This window comes from Pteronotus mesoamericanus, unplaced genomic scaffold (genome assembly GCF_021234165.1).
Source record: "Pteronotus mesoamericanus isolate MK-2021 breed Mesoamerican mustached bat unplaced genomic scaffold, CSHL_Meso_final contig_657, whole genome shotgun sequence".
In the NCBI taxonomy this organism is placed as follows: Eukaryota; Metazoa; Chordata; class Mammalia; order Chiroptera; family Mormoopidae; genus Pteronotus; species Pteronotus mesoamericanus.
The window spans coordinates 22,638,346-22,658,861 of record NW_026555229.1 but is presented as its reverse complement, the minus strand read 5'-3'; the positions used below and the strand labels follow the sequence as shown (position 1 = coordinate 22,658,861).

General features: G+C 53.1%; 1 protein-coding gene across 1 annotated transcript in view; it reads left to right on the top strand.

Moving 5' to 3' along the window:
• The window catches only part of ADAM12 (ADAM metallopeptidase domain 12), a gene marked incomplete at its 5' end in the record, with an annotated part of 275,701 nt that overhangs the window by 194,269 nt on the left and 60,916 nt on the right, over window positions 1–20,516 (top strand). Inside the window, 5 exon segments of the mRNA XM_054581238.1 lie at window positions 2,608–2,673; window positions 3,744–3,815; window positions 8,595–8,764; window positions 11,042–11,126; window positions 14,674–14,822. Coding sequence (XP_054437213.1) covers window positions 2,608–2,673; window positions 3,744–3,815; window positions 8,595–8,764; window positions 11,042–11,126; window positions 14,674–14,822 — 542 coding nt within the window.

Genomic DNA, 20,516 nt, shown 5'->3' with positions numbered 1-20,516 from the left:
GAACGTGGGCTTCCGAAGGCCGCGCCTTGGGTCCCTCGCCCATCCCTTTCGCCCCAGCACCAGCCCAGCGCCCAGCGCGTAGGCAGCCCCCGGAGACACGTGTGGGGTGACGGGGTGGCATTTCAGGAGCCTGGCCCACGGGAAGCAGCAGTTACAACGAGAATCCATCGTCATCCTGATCGCAACGGCACTTTTCTAACTTGAGCTTCCAGCGCCAGGGCCCTCGTGGCAACGTGCTTGGGGTGGGGAGGGGTGCGGTGGGGGACACTCTGTCTCTGGGACCTTGGCTGTGGTGACTGAGAGGCCCAGGAACCACCTCCCTCTTGAGCGAGACCCGAGGGCCGCCGCGGCCTCCAGCTCCGGGGTCCTGACCATTCTCCAAGCTTGTGTTCCTGTCTCTTTGGGGAAGGGCTTTTGTGTATCACCCCCAAATTGAAAATGTAATCAAGTAACCAGTTTCAAATGTTGCTCCACACATCAAAAATTGTAAGTGTGATTTTTTTTTTTTTAAACTGGGCAGCCTAAGCAGGCGGAAACCACGCAGAGGTCATCTGAGGCTCCCTGTGCGCAGCGGAGGGAGGACGCCCTCCCTGTCCCCCGCGGCCGGCGGCCGGCCGCTCCCTGGGGGCTTCTGATTACCATGCGGTTAGCTTCTCTCTGAGCTTGCAGTTCTCTGATTCATGAGAAAAGTTGGACTCCTGAAAACTGCAGAGGCAGGGAAACTGTGCTCGTGCGTTCGTTTTCCTTCTCTGGAATTACCTGTGTTCTCACCGATCCCCGGCCACCTGGACACAGCCCCTAGTCATTGACTTCACCCCCCCTGTCGTCTCTAAGGTACAAATGTCCAAAACAACCAGGCCCTTCCGAGGGGTTTTTCAATGGGAGGTGAACTTATTTTTCATTTACAGACCTTTATTTTCTGCTATATAATTAGCTGAATCTGTCCATGGTTAAACAGAGAATTGGGGGGCTGGGGGAAGAGGCTTCTGCTTCTTCACATCTCTGTCAGGCAAAGGGACAGGAGCCTCGCACTTGGAGAAGGTGTCTCGCTTTGTAGATCCAGGGGATACCAGGGGGGCTAATCTGTTTTCCGCCATAAATATGTAGTTATAAGCAGAAAACACACCTACCACATAGAGCTACAACGCTTGACTTTTTCTTTTTTCTTTTTTTCTTTTTTTTCTTTTTTTTTTTTTTTTAATGAAAAAGTTTGGGAAAGCATCCTTTTCATAGTGCTTTATTTGTTTTCTTCCTCCACAAGGTTTCCAGTTTCTTTAGCGACGCCTGAACTCATGGGTCAGCACAGACGGGCCGGGAGGGGAGCAGGGTTAGGAGACAAACATTTTTCTTGTAAAGATCTGTTTGCGAGATCCCGGGCGGATGGGGATTTGTTTTATAAAAAATGTTTCCCTCAGGGTTCTGAGACAAGAAAGCGGATTCAAAGCAAGCCTGGGTCACCTGTGCTGTGGCTGAAAGCGTGGCTGTAGCATGCGGGTTTTGAACGCGAAGCGCGGCACGTAGTTAAGTCATAAACCAGAGTTCCCAGCCGTAAGGCCCACGACCCGCTCAACCCCTATTTCCTCCAACTGCATTTTATTGCAGAAACAGAAGGCTTTGTTTTTTTGTTTTTAATGTTTGCTTTTTGAGACCACCCTCCATGAATTCCTCTTTTTCTCCTAAAAATGCCTTTGGGATTCTCCCAGTAGTTCAGGGAAGAAGGCGAATGTCTCTTGAGGGGCCTGATTAAAACGTAACCCGCTTCCGCTTCCGAGGCTGCCTTTCCTTCGGGGGCGGGGAGTCGCACCCCTGCTGCCTGGGTCCCCCCGCCCTCACCCCAGGAGGCACGGTTTCCACATTCCTCTCAACTATTTCACTCTCAACAGATTTCTTTTCTCTGGCGGCATATTTTTCTCGACAGTTTCTTTTTCTGTTCTTTTTCTTTTTGCTCCTTTCTCATTTTCCTCCCGACACCTCTTTCGTGCGTGGCTCTGTGCCCTGCCTACTGGCCCGGCTGCTCCCCACTCCCCTGACGCGCTTGACCGTCAGCCCCAGGCCACAGGCTTCCTGGCGTGGGCCGCTGGGGGTTTCTCTGAGGGCTGTGCAGGTCCCGCTCGAAGTCTGGCCTCTGCCACTTTCCTCAGGTCACCAAACTGGCCCGTAACAGCACAGGGGACACCCATGGGACGCTGCTCCCTGGTGTCCTGTAGTGACATGCAAACGTGCTGCACACGGCCCGACGTCAACGGCCATGGACCGAGACGAACGGCTCCCAGTCCGGAGAGGCTGGCTGCCTGCCTCATGCGTGTGTCTGCACGTGTGTGTGTCTGCACATGCGTGTTCTGACCTCACGGTCGGGGACCCACAGGCACGTGAGATTCCTGTGCAAGCATTTCGCAGGCAAACGGAAATGGGTCACTTGTTTCGGGAAGGTTCTACAGAGGTTGTTGCGGTCGGAGGTGAACTTCTAGGTGGAAAGGAGGTGTGGGAGCCTACGATGGTGAGGATGAGCCACCCTTAGTCCAAGGGCCTGGGGGGGACAGGTTGACAGGGTTCCAGGAGCCCCAGGGAGGTGTCTCGGGACATTAAACCCATGTTTCCTTTTGGCAGCGTAAAAGAGAGACCCTCAAGATGACCAAGTACGTAGAGCTGCTCATTGTCGCAGACAATCGAGAGGTAAGAGCACCTGGATGCATCTCGGTGCCGCGGGCTGAGAAAGAGAAAACGTTTAGCAAGTTATTGTTTGCTTTAATTAACCTCATCTTCTGTGGGCCCTGAAAAGCATTATAAACAACTCATGGGAAAGTGGTTTTCTGATATTATAAAATAGAAAATATTAAAAAATGTATCTGATACTCCAAAATAGCCAAGAACTGCAAAACAAGCAAACAAAACAAAATAAAACCGTTACTCTGTAGCTAAGCACTCCAAACAGGGGAAATTATTTGGGGAATTGGCAGATGTCTTTAGAATGTATTCTAAAATGTTTCGGAAAAAAGTTTTAGTTTAAAAATTGTCTGTATGTCCTCCCCCGAAATGAATGAATGAAAGAGGTCGCAAGATGCTGCAGAAAAACCCTGCCTTCTGAAGCAGGGCCTGATGTTATGTTAGCTTTTTCTTTTCATTGACTTTTAACCAGAATTTTTGGGAGTGTCTTCTCTGTATTCATTTCTGCCTCTGCTGCATGTTATGAATTAGGTGACATTTTCTCATAGCCTCAACACATATGAATGAAACAGGCTGACGATTTCTCAGAAAACCGCCCCCATCCTGCAAGTTCAGATGAGAGGGGAGAAGAGGGATTCGATTAGCTTTTTGTCCCCTCTCCTCGGCATTTGTTGGACTTGTGGCCATGAGCATCTAATACTTTTACTATTTATTTTTTTAAAACAAATGTAAAGGACATTTCTGAGGAAGTTAAAATCGAGTTGACGATGTGAAAAATGGCCCTGGACCGCCTCCCCGTTGTCTGTCTGCTCTTAGCCAACACTGACACCCTCCCTCGTGCGCGAGGACGGGGAGGCCAGACGTTCCTGTCTTCGGAGCGCTCGGCGGGGGCGGATTCCGGGGCTTTCAGAAAGTCCCGGCCAGGGAACTTCTCGGCAGGGTGGGGGCTCATTTCTCGGGAAACCAGGGAGGCTCCTAGTGGCTTGTCAAGCCTAAGACTTGACATTTCCAGGAGCTGGGAAGATGAGCTTTGATGGATGTGCTTGCTGTTATTAATGCTGACATTTAAAATTATTAAGTTTCAGAGGCAAGGAAAGGACCTGGAAAAAGTTAAACAGCGATTAATAGAGATCGCTAATCACGTTGACAAGGTACGTTCTTTTGCGGGTAATTAAATCATTCAAATCAGGTACGTTTGGAAACGAGGGAGGAAGTGCAGCTCGCCTCGCCTGAGTGAGCAGGGAGCTGGGGATCCACCCCTGGTCCTGGGGGACCGCAGACTTCCCTCCTCAGAGCCCGGGACCCCGGGGCCTGGAGAGGCTCCAGGACCTGCCCACACGTGCTGTCCAACGGCAGTGACCTGTGAACATCTCCTCCAGGCTCTCTGCTCGCCACAGAGTCCCAGTCTCGGGCGTCTTGGCCCCCCCGTTAGACCTGGAGCTCCAATAGGGCGCATCCCACCCTCTGGAGAACTCGCAAGCCAGCCCATGCCCAGGGCTCCCTGGAAGGAGCCCACCGGCCCCTGCCTACCGCCCCCCAGCCCAGCGTGCGCCATCGTGGCTGAGGGCGGCCTCTCGTTTACAAGAGACACACAGCTCCCAACTCTGGGACATGGGAAGTGATTTTCAGCCCAGTCCACAGGTGGAAAATCCCTCATGGACAACCAGGGGGTGAGAAAGGGGACGGCAGGGCTGGAAGAGCCCCTGGGAGTCTGGCCGAAGTTCCTCGTGTTTGGTGGTTAAACAGTCCCCACCACCAGCCCTTCAGCAGCACCCCCCGCACAGGAGGGAGAGCGGCAAGCTGTTGGGTGCAGAGGCGCTCAGAGCCTAAACCGGGCTCCTCGCGCATCAGCGGCATCGCAGCCGGGTGTCTGGGCGGGGGCGGTGCCGGGCACCAGGGTCTCCCCAGGGGTTCTCACATGCCACGTGAGTGGCCACTGTCCTAACCCAGGCGTAGCTCTCAGCCATCGCCTCCTGTCTCCAGCCCACGTGGGCGGGCGAGAGGGAAGAGGGGCCTGGCTCATTCCTGAGCTCGTCGCATCGGGCTCCCCAAGACGTTCGCCCTTTACGCACGCAGCTGGAGGGCGTCTCATGGCCGCTGTGCACACACACAATCCTAGAACATGCGAGTGGGTGGAGTTTCCAAGGTTTTCAGGAAAATCGAAGCAAAGGCCCGTCTAGAAGTGTAACTCTGTTCTCAAAAGTCGCGCGGGCAGCACCTGGCACTGGGCATTGGAGGTCAGAATGCATCACTCAGGGCCTTGTCGGACCCTGGAAGTACAAGGAAGCCACGAACCACATTACACCGAGACTGTTTCTTTGCTGGAATCCATTTTAAAAAGACGTGTTTGGCTTTCCATGTTGCTTCAGTCTGCAGAACCAAAAGTGAGCGTTTGGGAGTTTGTTAATAACTTGCACCAGTAATTAAAGCGCATCAGCCTCAGCAAAGTCCTGGCCGCCTCGGCGGGGCTGGCCGGCGTGGCAGTTCTTGTTTCAGGTGAGAGAGGGCCTAACGGCTTAGCACAAGTTTGCACCTGCCCCAGCAGCCACTGAAGACACTGGTGGGGTGCCCAGGCCCCTCCCACACTCCCTGCCACCATGTGAGCCCCCTGATGGGCCCAGGACCAGCGAGGGCTCCATGTTTCACTTCTGCAGCTCTCTATTCTGCACGTGTCTCGGCCCCAGTCAAAAGTGACTGTCCCCGTGGCAACTTCCTCCTTTGCAAAAAATATTGGCTCCTCTTGGCCATTCTAAACTAATGACTGCTCGGCTGGCTGCATTGGAGGGAAGAGGGAGAAGGGCAGGCAGGGCTGGAAGACCCAGGAGTGACTGAATGGCAAAGGTGACATTCTTAAACACTCAGGAAATCCCCCCCGTGAGCCAAACACAGCAAGCCTGCCCGAGGCTTGTACTTGGCGGCAGACCCGTTGGGCAGGAGCGCAGATGGGGGTGTGGGGGACGCCGGCCAAGCGAAGTGACTGCCATCGCCTCTTTCACCTTTCACCCCTGTCTTCCTACTTCTCATTCATGAAGAAGTTAGCACCAGCTGCACATTCTTTAAGGCTGAACCTCCACGACCTCCTTGAGGGACTTGTCTTGCACGAATTTAATTTCTTTGGGTCTCTTCTCTCTCGTGTGAGTCTTCTCTCCTCTCCCAAGCCCGTTGCCTGGAAGATGCGAGATGCCACATTGGATCTCAGGAGACTGCCCTTGAGAGTTCTACTCATTTTTTTTTTTTTCCAGATCCAGTTTTTCCAGAAAGCCCCCTTTGAGCCCTGGAACACAGCATCCTCTGAGCTTCCGGTTTACATGCTTTCTTGGCAGTTCGCTCTGTTGGCGTTAACTGGAAGGAGGGCTGTGAGCTCCCTGCTGACCCCTGAGCCTTCGGGAGCCCAAGGCAGGGGCACCCTGGTCCTTTCTGTTTGTGCCAGAACCACGCCGAGCACAGAGCGAGAGCCACACAAATTTCTGTTGCTGTTGTGTTAACAGGTGAATCAGTTCAGCTGGTCTCAGGCCGTGTCCACAGGCGTCCTATCCTGGGATTCATGGCCCAGGCGGGCCCTGCCCAGCTCCGGCTGAGCCTCTCTGTGCCCCTGGGGCCACAGGGTATCATCTTAGCAGAGGGTCTGAGCATCGCACGCAGGGTTGGGGGGCTGCATTTGCGGTTAAAACCTAGGCCCTGGGACCAGCCCGCCCGCGTTCGCGCCCCGGCCACACCACCCATGTTGTGAGTGGTTTCGTGGTCCCTCCATGTCTCAGTGTCCTCGACTGTGAAGTGGGAACGATGATAGTTCTGAGCCCGGAGTTGTTTCGAGGACCGAGGCAGCGATGGCATAGAACGCGCTTGGCCCTGGGCCTCGGGCGGAGCGAATGCGTGTACTGTATTAGCTGCGGTGGTTGTTATTAGGAGGAACCAAGAGGGGCATCGCGGTCCTGGGAAGAAGAGCCACAGCAGGTAGTAAGGGACTGTGTGAGGCGGCTTGAGGTGAGTTCAGCCTATATGACCGCTACCAGCAGCACCGCTGTCGGAGCAGAGGGACTTCACGTTAGGTCCTTCTCTGCCGGGGATCTGTCCCGAGGATGTGATTGGAGGACACCCCGTCATGACTATGAAAAGCTCCTTGATGAGTGAGCACCGAAGCCGGCTCAGGGAAGCCCTGGAGGTCCTTTATGGAGGTCCTTACCACTTCTCTGCAGCGCCTGTCGGAGGCGAACAGGGTCCCCTTCACAGACGACAGCCCTGAGGCCCCACTTAGCAAGCCGGTGTGGACATCAGCATCTGGTGTCCGATGTCTCTGCCTTCTGATGCCCATTGACTTCGAACACGAGACAGAGGACAGCGGCCGGACATGTGTGCTCAGAGGTCCAGCGGAGTCCAGGAACCCCATTTTGCCTGGGTGCTTCCAACTGATTCTTGATTAAGAGGCTGTTGGGCAGCCTTTTGGTCATACAATTGTCTCATTAACTTATTAATGTAAAGCCTGTGGTTGTTATCTGCTCAGAACCAAGCCGGACGGCTGCCATCTGTCTCTAGGCCGTGATGTTGTTTGTGTTCCAGTTGGCGTCTTCTCTCACCTAACGCTCACCGGTCGACCAGGGAGAGGAGCAAGGAGCCCACCGTCCCTGGGTCAGAACCCCGGGCGAGGAGCTCAGGCTTGGGGAGTTCATTGTACCCTCACTCACGGCATCGGAGTCGGGCTTCGTTCTCCAGCGCGGAGCTTCTGTGATTTCATTGCTTTTTGGCTCAGATGCTTCTAGCAACTAATTTTAGGACCTGCCCACATCTGGAGCTTGACTTTGGCAGCCAGCACCAGCCACGTCGCTCTCCTTGGCTACCTGGAGCGTCAGAAGATGAGGACTTCTGCCTGTGCTTGCCTCGCACGTCGCAGGCACAGAAAGGTCGTACAACCAGCCAGGCGATCCCATGTGTCCCCGCCCCCAGGCTCTGAGGGCGGAGCCACCTCCCGGTCCGCATGATGCACATCAGGCAGCACAGTAGTTGGGGGACATGGGTGGTTCTTCCCTGTCCCCTGACTGCTCATCCTGCCCCGGGCAGCTTGTCGGGGACAAAACCATCCTTCGCCATTGGAAGAGTGGCCCTTCCTACCTCTGGCCCAGGGTGATCTGCTCGTGGAGAAGGGGCTGTAGGCTGTAGCCATGAACCTGAAGATGGGGCACAGAAAGCCAATGCGAAGGCCTGCTTTGAGCGTGTACCGGAAGCTCTGTTGCCCCCGCCTGTAAGAGAGGAGATTCTTCGTGACTGCCCTTTCCCGGGACACCCTCGGTGAGCCGCCTTCCGGCTGCGGAGAGAAGAGTCCTCATTAAAGTTCCTGAAGAAGAGTGCTGTGTGTACCTTTATTGTTCGCAAAGCTCTTGCTTTTCTCATTTAATTAAAACCTCCTAGATTGATTGTAGGTGACAGAATGTAACAGTGTCAGCCAAGTCTGAGTCTTTGCCAAGAAATTAATACAGATTTATTTTCACTAACTCATAGGTAGAACATTTAGCTTAAAATGAACAAATTACTGTCTTTGGCAGAGTCTCTGAAAATCCTAGCTCCCTCACTGCTTTTCTTGCAGTAGAGACAAACTGGCAGGCTTTAGCCGTAATGTAACTACTTTAGGTATACTCCACATCTCTATGCACATTTTAAATCACCAATGAATCATTTGAAATGGGTGCTTCCATAAAACTAAGGGCCGAGACCCAAAAGGCTCATAACTGTGGCATGTAACTGCTCAGTAACACCTGCGAACCCAGGGGACACGGCCTTGTGTATCGGGTGCTACGAACGCTCAACACCACGGGAACCGGGGACACGGCCGCATTTTTCTCACCCAGGCCGATGACGTTCCCAATGTGCCAGTCTGTCCAGCCCTGCGTTTTACATTCTCGGGGCCGCGATCCCTAGGGGACATCTGTGTTTCTCAGTTTTACAGGCCCCTGAACATCCGGATCGTGCTGGTCGGGGTGGAGGTGTGGAACGACATCGACAGATGCCCCATCAGTCAGGACCCGTTCGCGAGCCTGCACGAGTTCCTGGACTGGAGGAAGATGAAGCTTCTACCTCGCAAACCCCACGACAACGCCCAGCTTGTCAGGTAGGACGCCCGTGGCCTCTCCTTGACCTAAAGAACACGTGGCCTCGGCACACCCGCCCTGCTCTGGCCCCGCGGACGCGGCCCCTGGCGCCTTGCTGGAGCGCACCGGCTCCGACCGGGGCGTTTCTCGCCCTTCGGACCCCTGGGAGACCTCGTCCTCTGGCTGATAACCTATCCCCTTCTTCTGTCTGGACGTGTTCCTTATGCAACTTATTCTAGTCTTAGTTTTGATGGGCTAGTCCACAGCAGGCTATTTTTAAAGCTCAGTGTCTTTCCTTATTAGTGGAAAATGTTTATGTCCCATCTGAAGACGGTGCCTCTGGGCGGTTATTGTCTGAAGCTTGGGGAAGGGAAACCTTTGTTCCTCCCCCTGGGTCACCGTCCTTCTCTGGATTTCTAGATCAGAGACTTCCAGCAGTAGAGCGTATTAGCCCTGGGTTCTGCCCTCCGATCAAATTGGATTGAACACCAATTAGGAACCAAACTTCCTCACTTGAGGGACCTTGAGCACAGTGGTGTGCAGTAACGTGCACCTCCCAGCTCTCGGGGGTCTGCCGAGCCCTGGGAGAGGGCGGCCCAGGAAATCCCAGGGCCAGGAGTGTGTGACGCATCGCTACAACGTAACAATACATTGGTAGGCTATCACAGACACCTTTATTTTTAAAAGAAAAAAAAAGAAAAGCATTCTTATCCTAATCTAAATAGGTATAAAGTAGATTTTTCCCAAAGTGACAAACTTTTTATTAAAATCCTTAAACGGCTTATGGCATTATTCTTTTCTTCTCACGTATCTCGTATCCCTGAATTAAAAGCTTTGGAGTTATAGTCACTTTTCTCTAGCAAACTGGATTTAACTTACTGAACCTTTGTGGAAAGTGAAAAACCAACCCTGCCCCATCCTCACTGGAAAATGCCTCCATCGAGCTGAGGCTGGTGCCATTCCTGGTCATTTACTTTGGCCATTCCCACTGTTGTTTTTTTCCTCCCCTGCTTTGGGTATTTGCGGTTGCCTCATATTTTGGGCATTGATTAATCCTGAACTACTAAAAAGTAGAATCAAAGTGTTTTGTTTTGATTATTTTCCCAAATGGAGTCTGTCCAACTTGAACATCTGGAAATAAATTAGCTTTTTATATAACCTTCTTATTTATATACATATATAATTGTGTCTGTTAAAATGGTCTGTATAGATATAAATGTAAAAGCTGCAGTCTCTGCTATTGTTTGTAAGAGTGTAATGGGATGGATGGATGGATGGATGGATGGATGGATACATAAATACATAAACACATACATACATAGATGAGGTTCCCCGTGTACCTGCTCCCAAAAGGTCTCTGCCGAAGTGCCTACCTTTTCAAATAATATATGTAAAATTAGTATACGTACATGGCCAAGATAAATCTCCCTTAAAAGAGATTCAACAAATACAAACAATGTTTCATTTTTAATGCGTGAGGTTGGAATTAAAAAGCACTTGCATTAAACAGGTCTTGATGTCACTAGACTCGTTGATCAAGAGTCCATACAAGGGGAAGCTGCACCTAAGCCCTATAGGTTCCAGAAGCTTCCGCCCAGGGTGCTGAGGCTTTGCAGGCACTCACTTCTCCACTGACTCCAGAAGGTCAGTCGGTTTTCTGCCCATTTCAGTTTCACAGGCTCCATCAGCAGGACATCTTGGAAGGGCTTGGGCCTTTGACCTAAATGTCATGTCACACAGGAGAGCAAGACCCGTCGACAACAGAACACCTAGTCAGCCATCCCTGCGCTCCGTTGAATTAACGGCGGTCCTCTGGGGCTCTTCCCCGTCCTTCCCCCACAGACCCTGTGCCAAAGGAGCGGCTCCCTCGTCCCTTAGCAGCGAGGCAGAGTACGACACACACAGACAAGAGTTGCGACTGGTTGTTGTCTGGCTCTCGGACACAAAAGCCCGAAAGCGGTGTGGGACCGTGATGCAACTGGAAAATAAATGGCCGAGGACCTAAAGATAAAAATCACCCATCCACGTGTCCTCGCGCCGCGATTCTGACCTTGGCCGAGGCTTCGCATCTCCTGAGGGAAGCCAGTCGTTCTAAGACTGCTCGTGTCCCTGCTTATGTGCGTCCTGCTTGTTAGTTTTGTCACATGTGTCCCCAACCCTTGACCCAGTTACGCGCCCTACTCACAGTGTTCTTGAGCATGATGTATTCTTTCTCACGAAAGGTTCAACACCAAAAAATATGTATTAGAAAATGTCTTCATTCTATGTTCATGTAAGAAAGTCCTTTTCTGTCCTAGCGGGGTTTCCTTCCAAGGGACCATCATCGGCATGGCGCCCATCATGAGCATGTGCACAGCGGAGCAGTCTGGGGGCGTCGTCATGGTAAGCGGGGGTGCCTGGCGCTGCCACGGGGCCCCTCCTCTCGCCAGACTCTGTGAAATCCGGTTCTTTTCCTTAATGCCTTTTAGATTTCACTCTACCCTCCCTGTTGCTCTCTGCATGATCTTGCATAACGCACCATATTGGAGGGGCTGCTTAGAAAGCACCTCGGAACAGGAAAGGTGAGCGTGCAAAAATAGCTCTGTGCAAACCCGTCTTCCCCATTTATGGAGCGGTTTCAGCTGGGATTTTGGTCAGAGCATTCCAGTCCAGGAATCCCCTCCTGGCGCTGGGAGGGGCCCGGGCCCCGGGGTTGCCCTCACTGCTCAGCTTCTGGGATGGCCTGTGGTCTCACCAAACAGAACCGTTAGAATGGTTTTCTGAGGCTTCTGCCTCCAGCCCCTACAGCCAAACGTCTGAGGTTTTTAACTATTTACCACCGCAAATGCTTGACATACCTCCCAGCCAGTGTCCAAGTCGTCTGTATGAAACCTTATTCTTGGAAGGCAGAGGCCCGGCTTTATTGCTTTACAAAGATCCTTTTGTCGTATATGGGCTCTATATGTTTGTAAAAGGAAATAAAAATGGGAGGAATATTTGGGACTTGTTTCTGACGGATTTAAGAGGGAGGCAGCTTTGATAGGCTGCCCAGCAGGGGACTCCTGCTCGGGCCCCTCCCATAATTGACAGAGAGTTCACCCCGGGCCAATGCCGCCCCTGCTCCAAGAGTGGAGTGTCCCCTTTGCACCCGCCCTCAGTCAGGCAGTGTCCTCAGGGGCCGTTCTACCGCCTCCTTCAAACAAGCAGAGCCTGGCCCTTCCAAGAACCCGTGAATTCCTCCGCACTTTTCAGACAGAACATTTGTGAGTGTTCCATTGTGTTAAAGGGCGGAAGGAAGGAGGTATGTTCTGCTGACTCTTATTTTCTCTCCACGCACCGCCCGCCCCCCTCTTCTCTATGACACACAAGGGAGCTCTTCCCCTCTCCGGACAGTGCCGGGGGTTCATGGAAGCCTGAGCCCACGGAGAGGCTGGGGAGGCTGCGTGGAGGGGTCGCGCCCGCTCATTGATCTCTGGCTTGAATGGGCTGTGCTCTGGTTTTTCCTGAACCCGGAAGCCCTGTATGTGCTCTGCACTGTGGAAGTCACTGGAAAGTTTGGTTTTTCTTGGTGCCAGGTTAATTTCAAGTCAGATCCCAACCGTATTTTTACAGAGCAGCCTGTAAAGTTTTAAGAGGGAATAATTTTCTGTTTCATGGTTCCACGGTCGGTTGCTAACTGACTTTGCCACTTCAAATCGGTGTGAGCATTTTTTGGAGCTGAAACGGAATTCCTCCTAAGCATGGACGGTTCTGCCACTGCGTGGCGCTTAAATGTTTTTATAACCAATCTCATGATACTAAGTGGCTTTCTGGAGCTCATACCCCTTATTCTGTCTCCATGCTAGCATTTTATCAAGACTCCTTCTTTAAAAGCATACAGGGATGCCCAGCTTTAAAAAAATGGATGAAAATGAATGTGGGAAATGTAAGCAAATGTAGACTGCAGGAAGAATACTCAAGGCCAAAGTCAATCAGCAGGAAACACGTTTGGCCGACTTGGCAGCAGCTGAGATCAGCCTCCGACATGCTCCTCGTTCGCTCCACGTATAAAAGAAGCGACAAGTGGGAGAAAGAGGATGCAACTCCCTTAACTTCTGTAACACTCACGAGATAAGCGAGATCCATGGCTTGACCAGATCTAAAACCCTGAGGCCTTCTCCTAGCGCCTCTGAACTTAAACTCCCACGTGTCACACATGGCCACGCCTCATTCAGAAACTTACAACTGTGCAGGGCCGGAAGTCAAGGAGCAAGGGAGCAGGGCTGCTAACCCACCTGAGAACCTGCATCCTGATACCGTGTCTCTACTTTCTCAGCGTAGAGCAGTCATTTACTTTGGTAACTGGCAGCCACACTTTCGGGGCGCACTGAACTAAAAGAGTCTTGGTCTGGGGATATTGTGATGAATAAAGAGGTCGCTTTTTTTTTCCTTATTACAAATGTAAACTGTTTATCGGGGTCTCTTAAGAGACCTTCTGCTTATAATCACCTATGCGTGAAAGAATGTAAAAACAATTTGGCAATTAAAAGCAAAACCAAGATATTCGGTGATGCAAAAGAATCAGATGCAGAGTAATTTTTTAAGGATGAAGTCCTTGAATCTGGAGCCAAAGCATGCTAAATTGAGCCCTTCACATTCTGCGCTTTGACTACGTTCTCTTCGCCAATGTGTGTTATTCTTGAGAACTGATTTCCTGAAACATATTTGTGAAGCTTCCTACAACAGGAAACTGTAAAATCCAAACAGAGTCATTTATTAGGAATTTCATCTGCTCTAAGAACCACTCGCTCCCTTGACGTGCCGTCCTCCTCTTAGACCGAGGACGGGCGATGAAATGGTTGCAACTGGACCCACTCACACACCTGGGGGCCTCATCTGCATGCACCTTTCTCGAGAGGCCCCACGAAGACTCTCTTTTTCAGGATAATGCTTTCTCGAAAACCCAGTAGCGCTGTTTCCCGGAGGCCTCTTAGGAAAAACCTCTTATCTCGTGCCGGGGCTTCAAGGAGGGCGCCCTCAGCTCTCTGTGGCATGCAGACCTTCCCAGAAACGCCATTCATGGGCATGATGTCTGCAAATCTCATTCACTGCCTAATTTCAGTTAGAGTTAAGCCACAATATATCAACGCTTTTAGTTCATTTTAAATCCCTAGTTAGCGAAGCCACGCATGCACCCCGCTGAGTTAAGGTGGCCGTGCAGTGCTTACAGAATAGAAGAAACAGCCTCCCGAAATCAAGCAGAAGGTGGAGGGAGCCCCAGCAACCAAAGTGAGAGAGTCAGGGCACCTGCTCCATCCACTCCCCAAGCCCAGGTGGGGAAACGAAGGGCCAGCCACAGGGAGGCCCAGCTGGCTGACAGTCGTAACTCAATGAGCCTTCAGGCGGATTCCTCAATGTGATTGGCGTTTATTTTGAGTTGCTGTGAATTTTCCAGGCATCCTTCTCCCAAGCAGACGGGAGGGGGCGTGCTCAGCAACAGTGGTCAGGTCTTGTTTAAGATATCACAAGGTGCGCTTCCCTCGCCAGCTTTAGGTGAGCCGTGTCTCAGTCGTGGATAAGAGGGAGCTTGTATCGCCTGTGGAGGCCCGAGAGCTTCCTGTGATATAGGACAGCCTTTCGTGTCAGCCAGTAGACATTGCCCCTATTTCCCAGGACAATGCAGGACGCAGGATGCAGAAGGTCACCTTGATTGTGTCATGTAAAGACATAGGAGTCCCACATGTATGCGCCACCTGTACATCCCACAGCAGGAGGGACCCCAAGCTGCTTTAATTGGATATGTCAAATCTTTCAGTTTTAAGTAAATAATGGGGCTCTATGCTGATTCCTTCTAGGGGGATGGATTCAGTCAAATGTCGAAGAAAAGTACATGTCGGGGTAGAGGGGGACCGGGAAACAGGGCCGAGGACACATGCGAGCTCTACATCCGTGCTCTTGTGTTTTCTTGGAGGACCACTCAGACAGCCCCGTTGGCGCGGCTGTGACCCTGGCGCACGAGCTGGGCCACAACTTCGGGATGAACCACGACACGCCGGAGAGAGGCTGTAGCTGCAGAACGGCTGCCGACAAAGGAGGCTGCATCATGAACCCTTCCACCGGGCAAGTGCCAGCGGCGCGCGCCGCCTACAGAGTCGGGCGCGCTGGGGAACGGCCTGGGGGTGGGGGGCTCCCTGGTCTTCTGGCCAGGGAACCCATGGAAGTTTCCGGAAAGATATTCCTTCCCGAGTAACAAGAGCAGACTGTGCTGCTCTGAGTCACAGGCGACCGGGTGGCAATGCCATGTGGCAAGGACTGACCTCCTGCTGAGCAGCAGTGGCATGCATGCTGCTGTCCTTGTCCAGAAATCACAAATTGCCTTTCGGCCCCAGAACACGTGCGATTTGAGACCACAGTTCCCGTGCTGCGGCCACCAGAGGGCCCGGTCAACCCGGCGGCAAGGTGGGCGGGGCCAGGCGGTCAGTGTCCCTCAGCGGGCCCTGGGGAAGAGGGGCCTCCTCGCACAGGGCTGGCCCTGAGGGGGATTGAAGGGGCTGGTAGCTCGGGGACTTGTGTTGTCACCTCTGACACCACGTCACTGCATCAGACCTTAGAGGGTTCAATGCAGTGACTTCTGTTTCAGTAGATTATGTCATTACCCCTCGTTTAATGCCTTTCTGGAACCCTAGACAGTTTGCCCAGGAAAATAGGTGGGGAGTTTCACAACGGGGGTGTTCAGATGGGGTGGAAACAGATCAGCTCTGAGTGCTTACAGGGCCCGATGTCTCCCGCGCCCCAAAGGGCCCTTCCCAACGGGCCTAGAATGTCGTGCTCCTGTGAGAAGATGTTCACTAGCAGGGGAAACACATACTTCCTCCACGCCACTCGCTTTTTACCCCTCGGGGCCTTCCCAAGGCCAAGGCTGCTCTCTGGGCTCGCTTTGTGGGTGGGCAGGCCAGAGACTGGCCTCCATGGAGACATGCTGGCACGGGACAGTCATGCGAAGAGGGGACACCTGCGAAAGAGGTTCTGAGGTCCCAGGAGAGAGATGCATTGTTAAGGAATGTGGCCCGGCTTTTACAAGCAATAGCCCTGTAAGCTCTCTGTCCAGTGGCTCGTCGGGCCTCGCTGCAACCCTAAAACAAGAGGCAGCAGTGGTCACGTCGCTTCACGTGAGCCGCGGCGAGGCGTCTTATCCCAGCAAGTTAAAGAGACAAACGGAAGAAAGGAAAATCTGGGCTGGAAATACTAGACTGGAACTGAAGAGACCTGGTGGCCCCTGTTCCGACACCAACTGTTTTTGGTGATACCGGCAAATTAGTGGCCCCTCTGGCTCTTCAGTTCCTTATCAGTAAAATGGGTCAGCCTTTCCTTCCTTCCTTCCTTCCTTCGCTCCCTCCCTCCACCCGTCCATCCATTCATTACTCCATCCATCCATCTAGCCATCCACCCAACCCCCCTCGTTTTGCCGCTGTGCTCACAAATATTTTTGACCCCGGTGCCTGTTGTGGCGGGGAATGCACAGATGGAGAAAACCCTACAGCGCTAGGGGTTGTATGATTCTGGAGGCGCAAGAAATAGAAGGAGCTCTTTCTGGTCCTAGCCGTACTGTTGTGTCCAGCCCTTCAAACCCAAGAGTCTTCACGCCGGTGCCCGTGGCCAGGAGCCAATCCCCCGGAGATGCCTCACGGCCGTAGGGAGAACGTTATTGTTCAGAGCTCAGCAAGTCACTTGAAAGGCTTCTTCCGCCCTTACCAGGGGTTTGCTAATAGCCTTTTCTTGATTTATACCTTATTAGCGATTTCTACGTTTCCTCTTTTGCTGAGCTTGTGCCTTTGTGTAAATCTTTTCTATTTGGTTCTCATTTATGATCCCGCATTCCTGTCCAGAATGTAGTGTTTTTAATTTTCTCAGATGGAAAGAAACTTCCTAAGCAAGTGGGTGAATTAATCACCGGGGCCCAGAGTGCGGGGAGGTCACGCCGCCCCGGCGACCCTCGGTCGTCCGTCACCCACTGTCGACGTCCCCGGCTGCTTTTCATCTCTGGGGCTACCCCAGCGCGGCCGTTCTCTCACCTCGCAGGGCCCCCCGAGAGCAGGAGGGTGGGTTACGTGAGACCATGTGCCTCTGTCAATTGTAAATCACTCCACAAATAGATGGCGGTATTGGGGTTGTTGTTTAGTTCAGAGGGACATTGGGACCACTGATGAGTGAAAGGCCTTTTTCCAAGCTCCGGCGCGTAGCTTCTGGAGGGCACTCGAAGGCCACGGGAAGGTCATTCGGCAACGCGCCCACGCGTTCCGTGTGAGCGGCCGCCATCCGAACACCAGCTTCCTTGTGACCTCCCCCACTGCTGGTCCAGGCACGAGTGGCAAATGTTAAAAATGGGATCTTAGTGTTCGTCCCAAGTGTGACTCACAGAGAGATGAGCCGGTGACTGCTTTGCCAAAACTAAAATCTCCCAGGTTCAAAGAGAACCAAGGACGGCAGATGGTTTACAGGGGGAAGCCCGTCCCAATATACCTTGCTTATTCCTTATCAAGACATTCCAGAACTGAACACTGGACATTTTAACCAGCTGCCATCGCTGACAAGTTGGACCCGCAGGCCTGAAAATACCAGGCGTGCGCGGAGGTCTTTCGCACATGTGGGCCGTAACTTACGGTGCACGTTCCCAGCGTGGCGGAGGGGGTTTCCTCACCGGTTGTATCATTAATCACGCCCGTCTCAGCGTCTGTGAGAGCGTGTGTTTTATGTCTGTGGGTAGTTAGCAGTGAGACCCGCCTTGGAAACCGCTCTTTGGCAAGGGCGGTATCTGGGAATTCGTGTGGGAGTTCATGCTCAGTGGAGCCCATCCCTTCCTGAGCTTCTTGGAGCATTTGGTCGCAAGGGGGTGAGAGCTAGGTACTCACATTTATGGGAGGGAGAAAGTTGTGAAATTCATCGGAACACTTTGGGAAAGAATATTTAGCATAATAGTAAATATCACTGCCTAGAGTGGGGGGAAAAGCAGTATTAACATTCAGAAATTACCCTCACACGTCCTTTATTTTTGGCCAAAAGGCTTCTGTTCACGCGAGGCTGGAGGAAAAGGGCCATCCGCCCCGGGTGCCGCTGCGCCCCGGGCGCACCCGGCCCCTGCCCCTCAGGAGGCTCTCTGGGGAGGGCCAGGCTTCCGCCGGGAATGGGACGGACCGTTTCTCGCCCTCATGGAATTTGCGCTCTAGGGAGAAAAAGATAAGTGAAAACCAGTAAGCACGGGGAAGGAAGCCAACAGAGAGGATGGAAGGAGGTAGGCGCACCGGCTGGAGGGTCCGGCCGGAACTGGGGTTCTGGGGAAGGAAGACTTCTGTGTGGGGGTGACACTTAGGCGAAGACCACAAGGGAGAGAGGGAGAGAGGGACGGCGAGCCTCCCGGGGTCACAGGTCTCAGACAGGCGGAGGGGAGGCTGAGCCAGGGCTCGGAAGCAGAGGCAGGGCCCACGGGAGCCCGGAGGCGGGCGGGGCCGGATCAGGGTGGGGCCGGATCAGGGTGGGGCGGGGCTGCACAGACCGGAGCTGCCCCGGGCAGGCCGAGCCCTGTCTGCGGCGGGAGCCCTGCCTCTTCCCAGCACAGCAACGGGTCACCAGGGGCTTAGGCGGGGCAAGGGTGTGACCTGATTTCTCCTTTCAGATTTTTTTATCTTTTAAGATCATGTAGCATCTGAGCTATTGTCACTTGCCAAATTAAGGGACTTCCTGTAAAAAAAAAAAAAAAAAAAAAAAACAAGTCTGTAAACTAGCTGCACGCTGGTGTGACGAACAGGCGGGAATCCGTGACGAAGGTGCTGCGTGAGCCCGTCTGCGGCCTGTTCCGCGCAGCCCCTCCGCTCCGCTCTGCAGTCTGGAGATGCAGTGCAGAAGGTTCTTTTCCGTCCGATTGCCCTCTGCTTTCCCTGCGGCCAGCGCCCTTCCAGGGCTGGGCTTCGGAGGGCCACCGCAGAGCACCGCCACCCCCGCGAGTGAGGCTGAGAGGGCTCACAGCCATGGTTCGCACCCTGACGCTAAGCGGAGGGGTGGGGCTGCTCAGGTCCATCTCTTCCAGACCAGCAAAGGGCTCCTGAGTAAAGGACGTGTTCCCGGCCCGCAGCGGGAGCAACAGCAGCGTGTCCCGCACCCAGGATAGTGGGGGCTGAGAAACTAAGCACGTGAGGGTCACCCCGGGCTCCCGGGGCGTCAGTCCCTCCCATTCAGCTGCGGCTGGACGGTCAGGAACACCATATGTACAGCTGGGTCAGATAAGCACGTTGAAGGAGAAACATGGCCATTCTCCTTCCTCCCGAGTTTGTATAATTGGCTTAGTCGATTCCTTCTAACTCACCGACTTGCCACCCAGCTGTCTGGACGGAGAGCTCCTCTGGGTGGCCTCCACCCCAGTTCAGCCTTCTCTAATGAAAAGCCAGGCGACGTAGGCCCGGCCTCCCACTCGGGGCAAGCCCACTGCAGGAAATAGGCTCAGGCGACCAGGCATGACAAAACCAGCCGTTGACTCTACCAACGCGTCCCACGGCCTCTGTGCCAGGGCCTGAGGAGCGGAAGGGGCCGTAGACACAGAAGGCGGGAGCCTGGCGCTTAGGGACTCCTCCTGTGCTGCGGATGACCGGCAAGCGGCCCGGGGCTCACAGACCGGACGCTCGGGGCTCTGGAGGGATGTGTTAGGGGGCGTTGGGGCTCCTGGTCTAACCCATTTGTACAGCCCGGGACCTCACCCCCCCTCACCCTGGCCCTGAGTATTTCAAGGTGTGCCTCGAAAAGATAAGGGGAAAGTTTTAACCATAACCATCAGGGCATTTCACACCTTTTTAAAATGGACTCCTAACTCACTGTGAACAGGAGCAAAGGTTAGAAGGGGTTGGTGGGCCGGGAGGACATTCTGGGACAACGTCCAGTCTGAACTGGTCCCTGAAGGAGCGAATAGGGTCAGGCGAGTCGCCATAGAATTTCTACCTCATATAATGGGAGAACTGGATTTCTTTTTGAAGAAGCCTCTACTTGAAAATGTGTTTTAAGGGATTAAAATGACAAGCACTTTTCCATGAAAACGTCCTCAGAGCTCTGGATGGGGTGAGAATGGATAGAAATTTGATGTATCTGGAAGGTCTATAGACTGTAGAACTTGCTTTTTTGAAAATTAGTGCAGGATACACTTAGTTAAAACTCACCCTCTTTTGACCTTTGAGGCGCTGAGATCATGAAAACATTAGTCATTAAGGGACTCCTGTGTGAATGGGATTGGAGGAAATTATTTCTCCATATCAGCTCTCCATTTGATTATTTTCTCAATGAAAAGTTTAAGACAGTCTTTGCTTCCTTCTCCAAAGCGTAGGGGTAAATGGACCTCTTTATCCAAGGAGAGGGGAAGAAAGGAGGAGCAGCCACGAAGGAGGGAGTCCAGTAAGATTACACGGGACTGGCCGGGATCAAGTTCCTTGTGCAGCCGGAACAGCTCAGTCGGCTGCACCCCGGCAATATCATAAGGAAAACGTGAACCGGCTGGGGAGAGGTGGGAGAGCAGTTCCGAAGGACACGTCGACATGGGGCACGTTTTTGTTTCCCCTCTGTACAACCAGACCTTGCTCCCTGGGAAATAGTCACCTGTCTGCGACGGATGCAGACTTGGAATGCTAAAGGTCTCGGTCCAGGGGCATGGCAGCACTGTCCTCCCCTCTTACGCTGGACACACACCCTAGGTCAAGCTAGGGAGCTGGGTCTGAGTGGCCACCGTTCCTTGAATATCCAGCTCAGGGGACATGAACGTAGGCAAACTTGACTTTGACC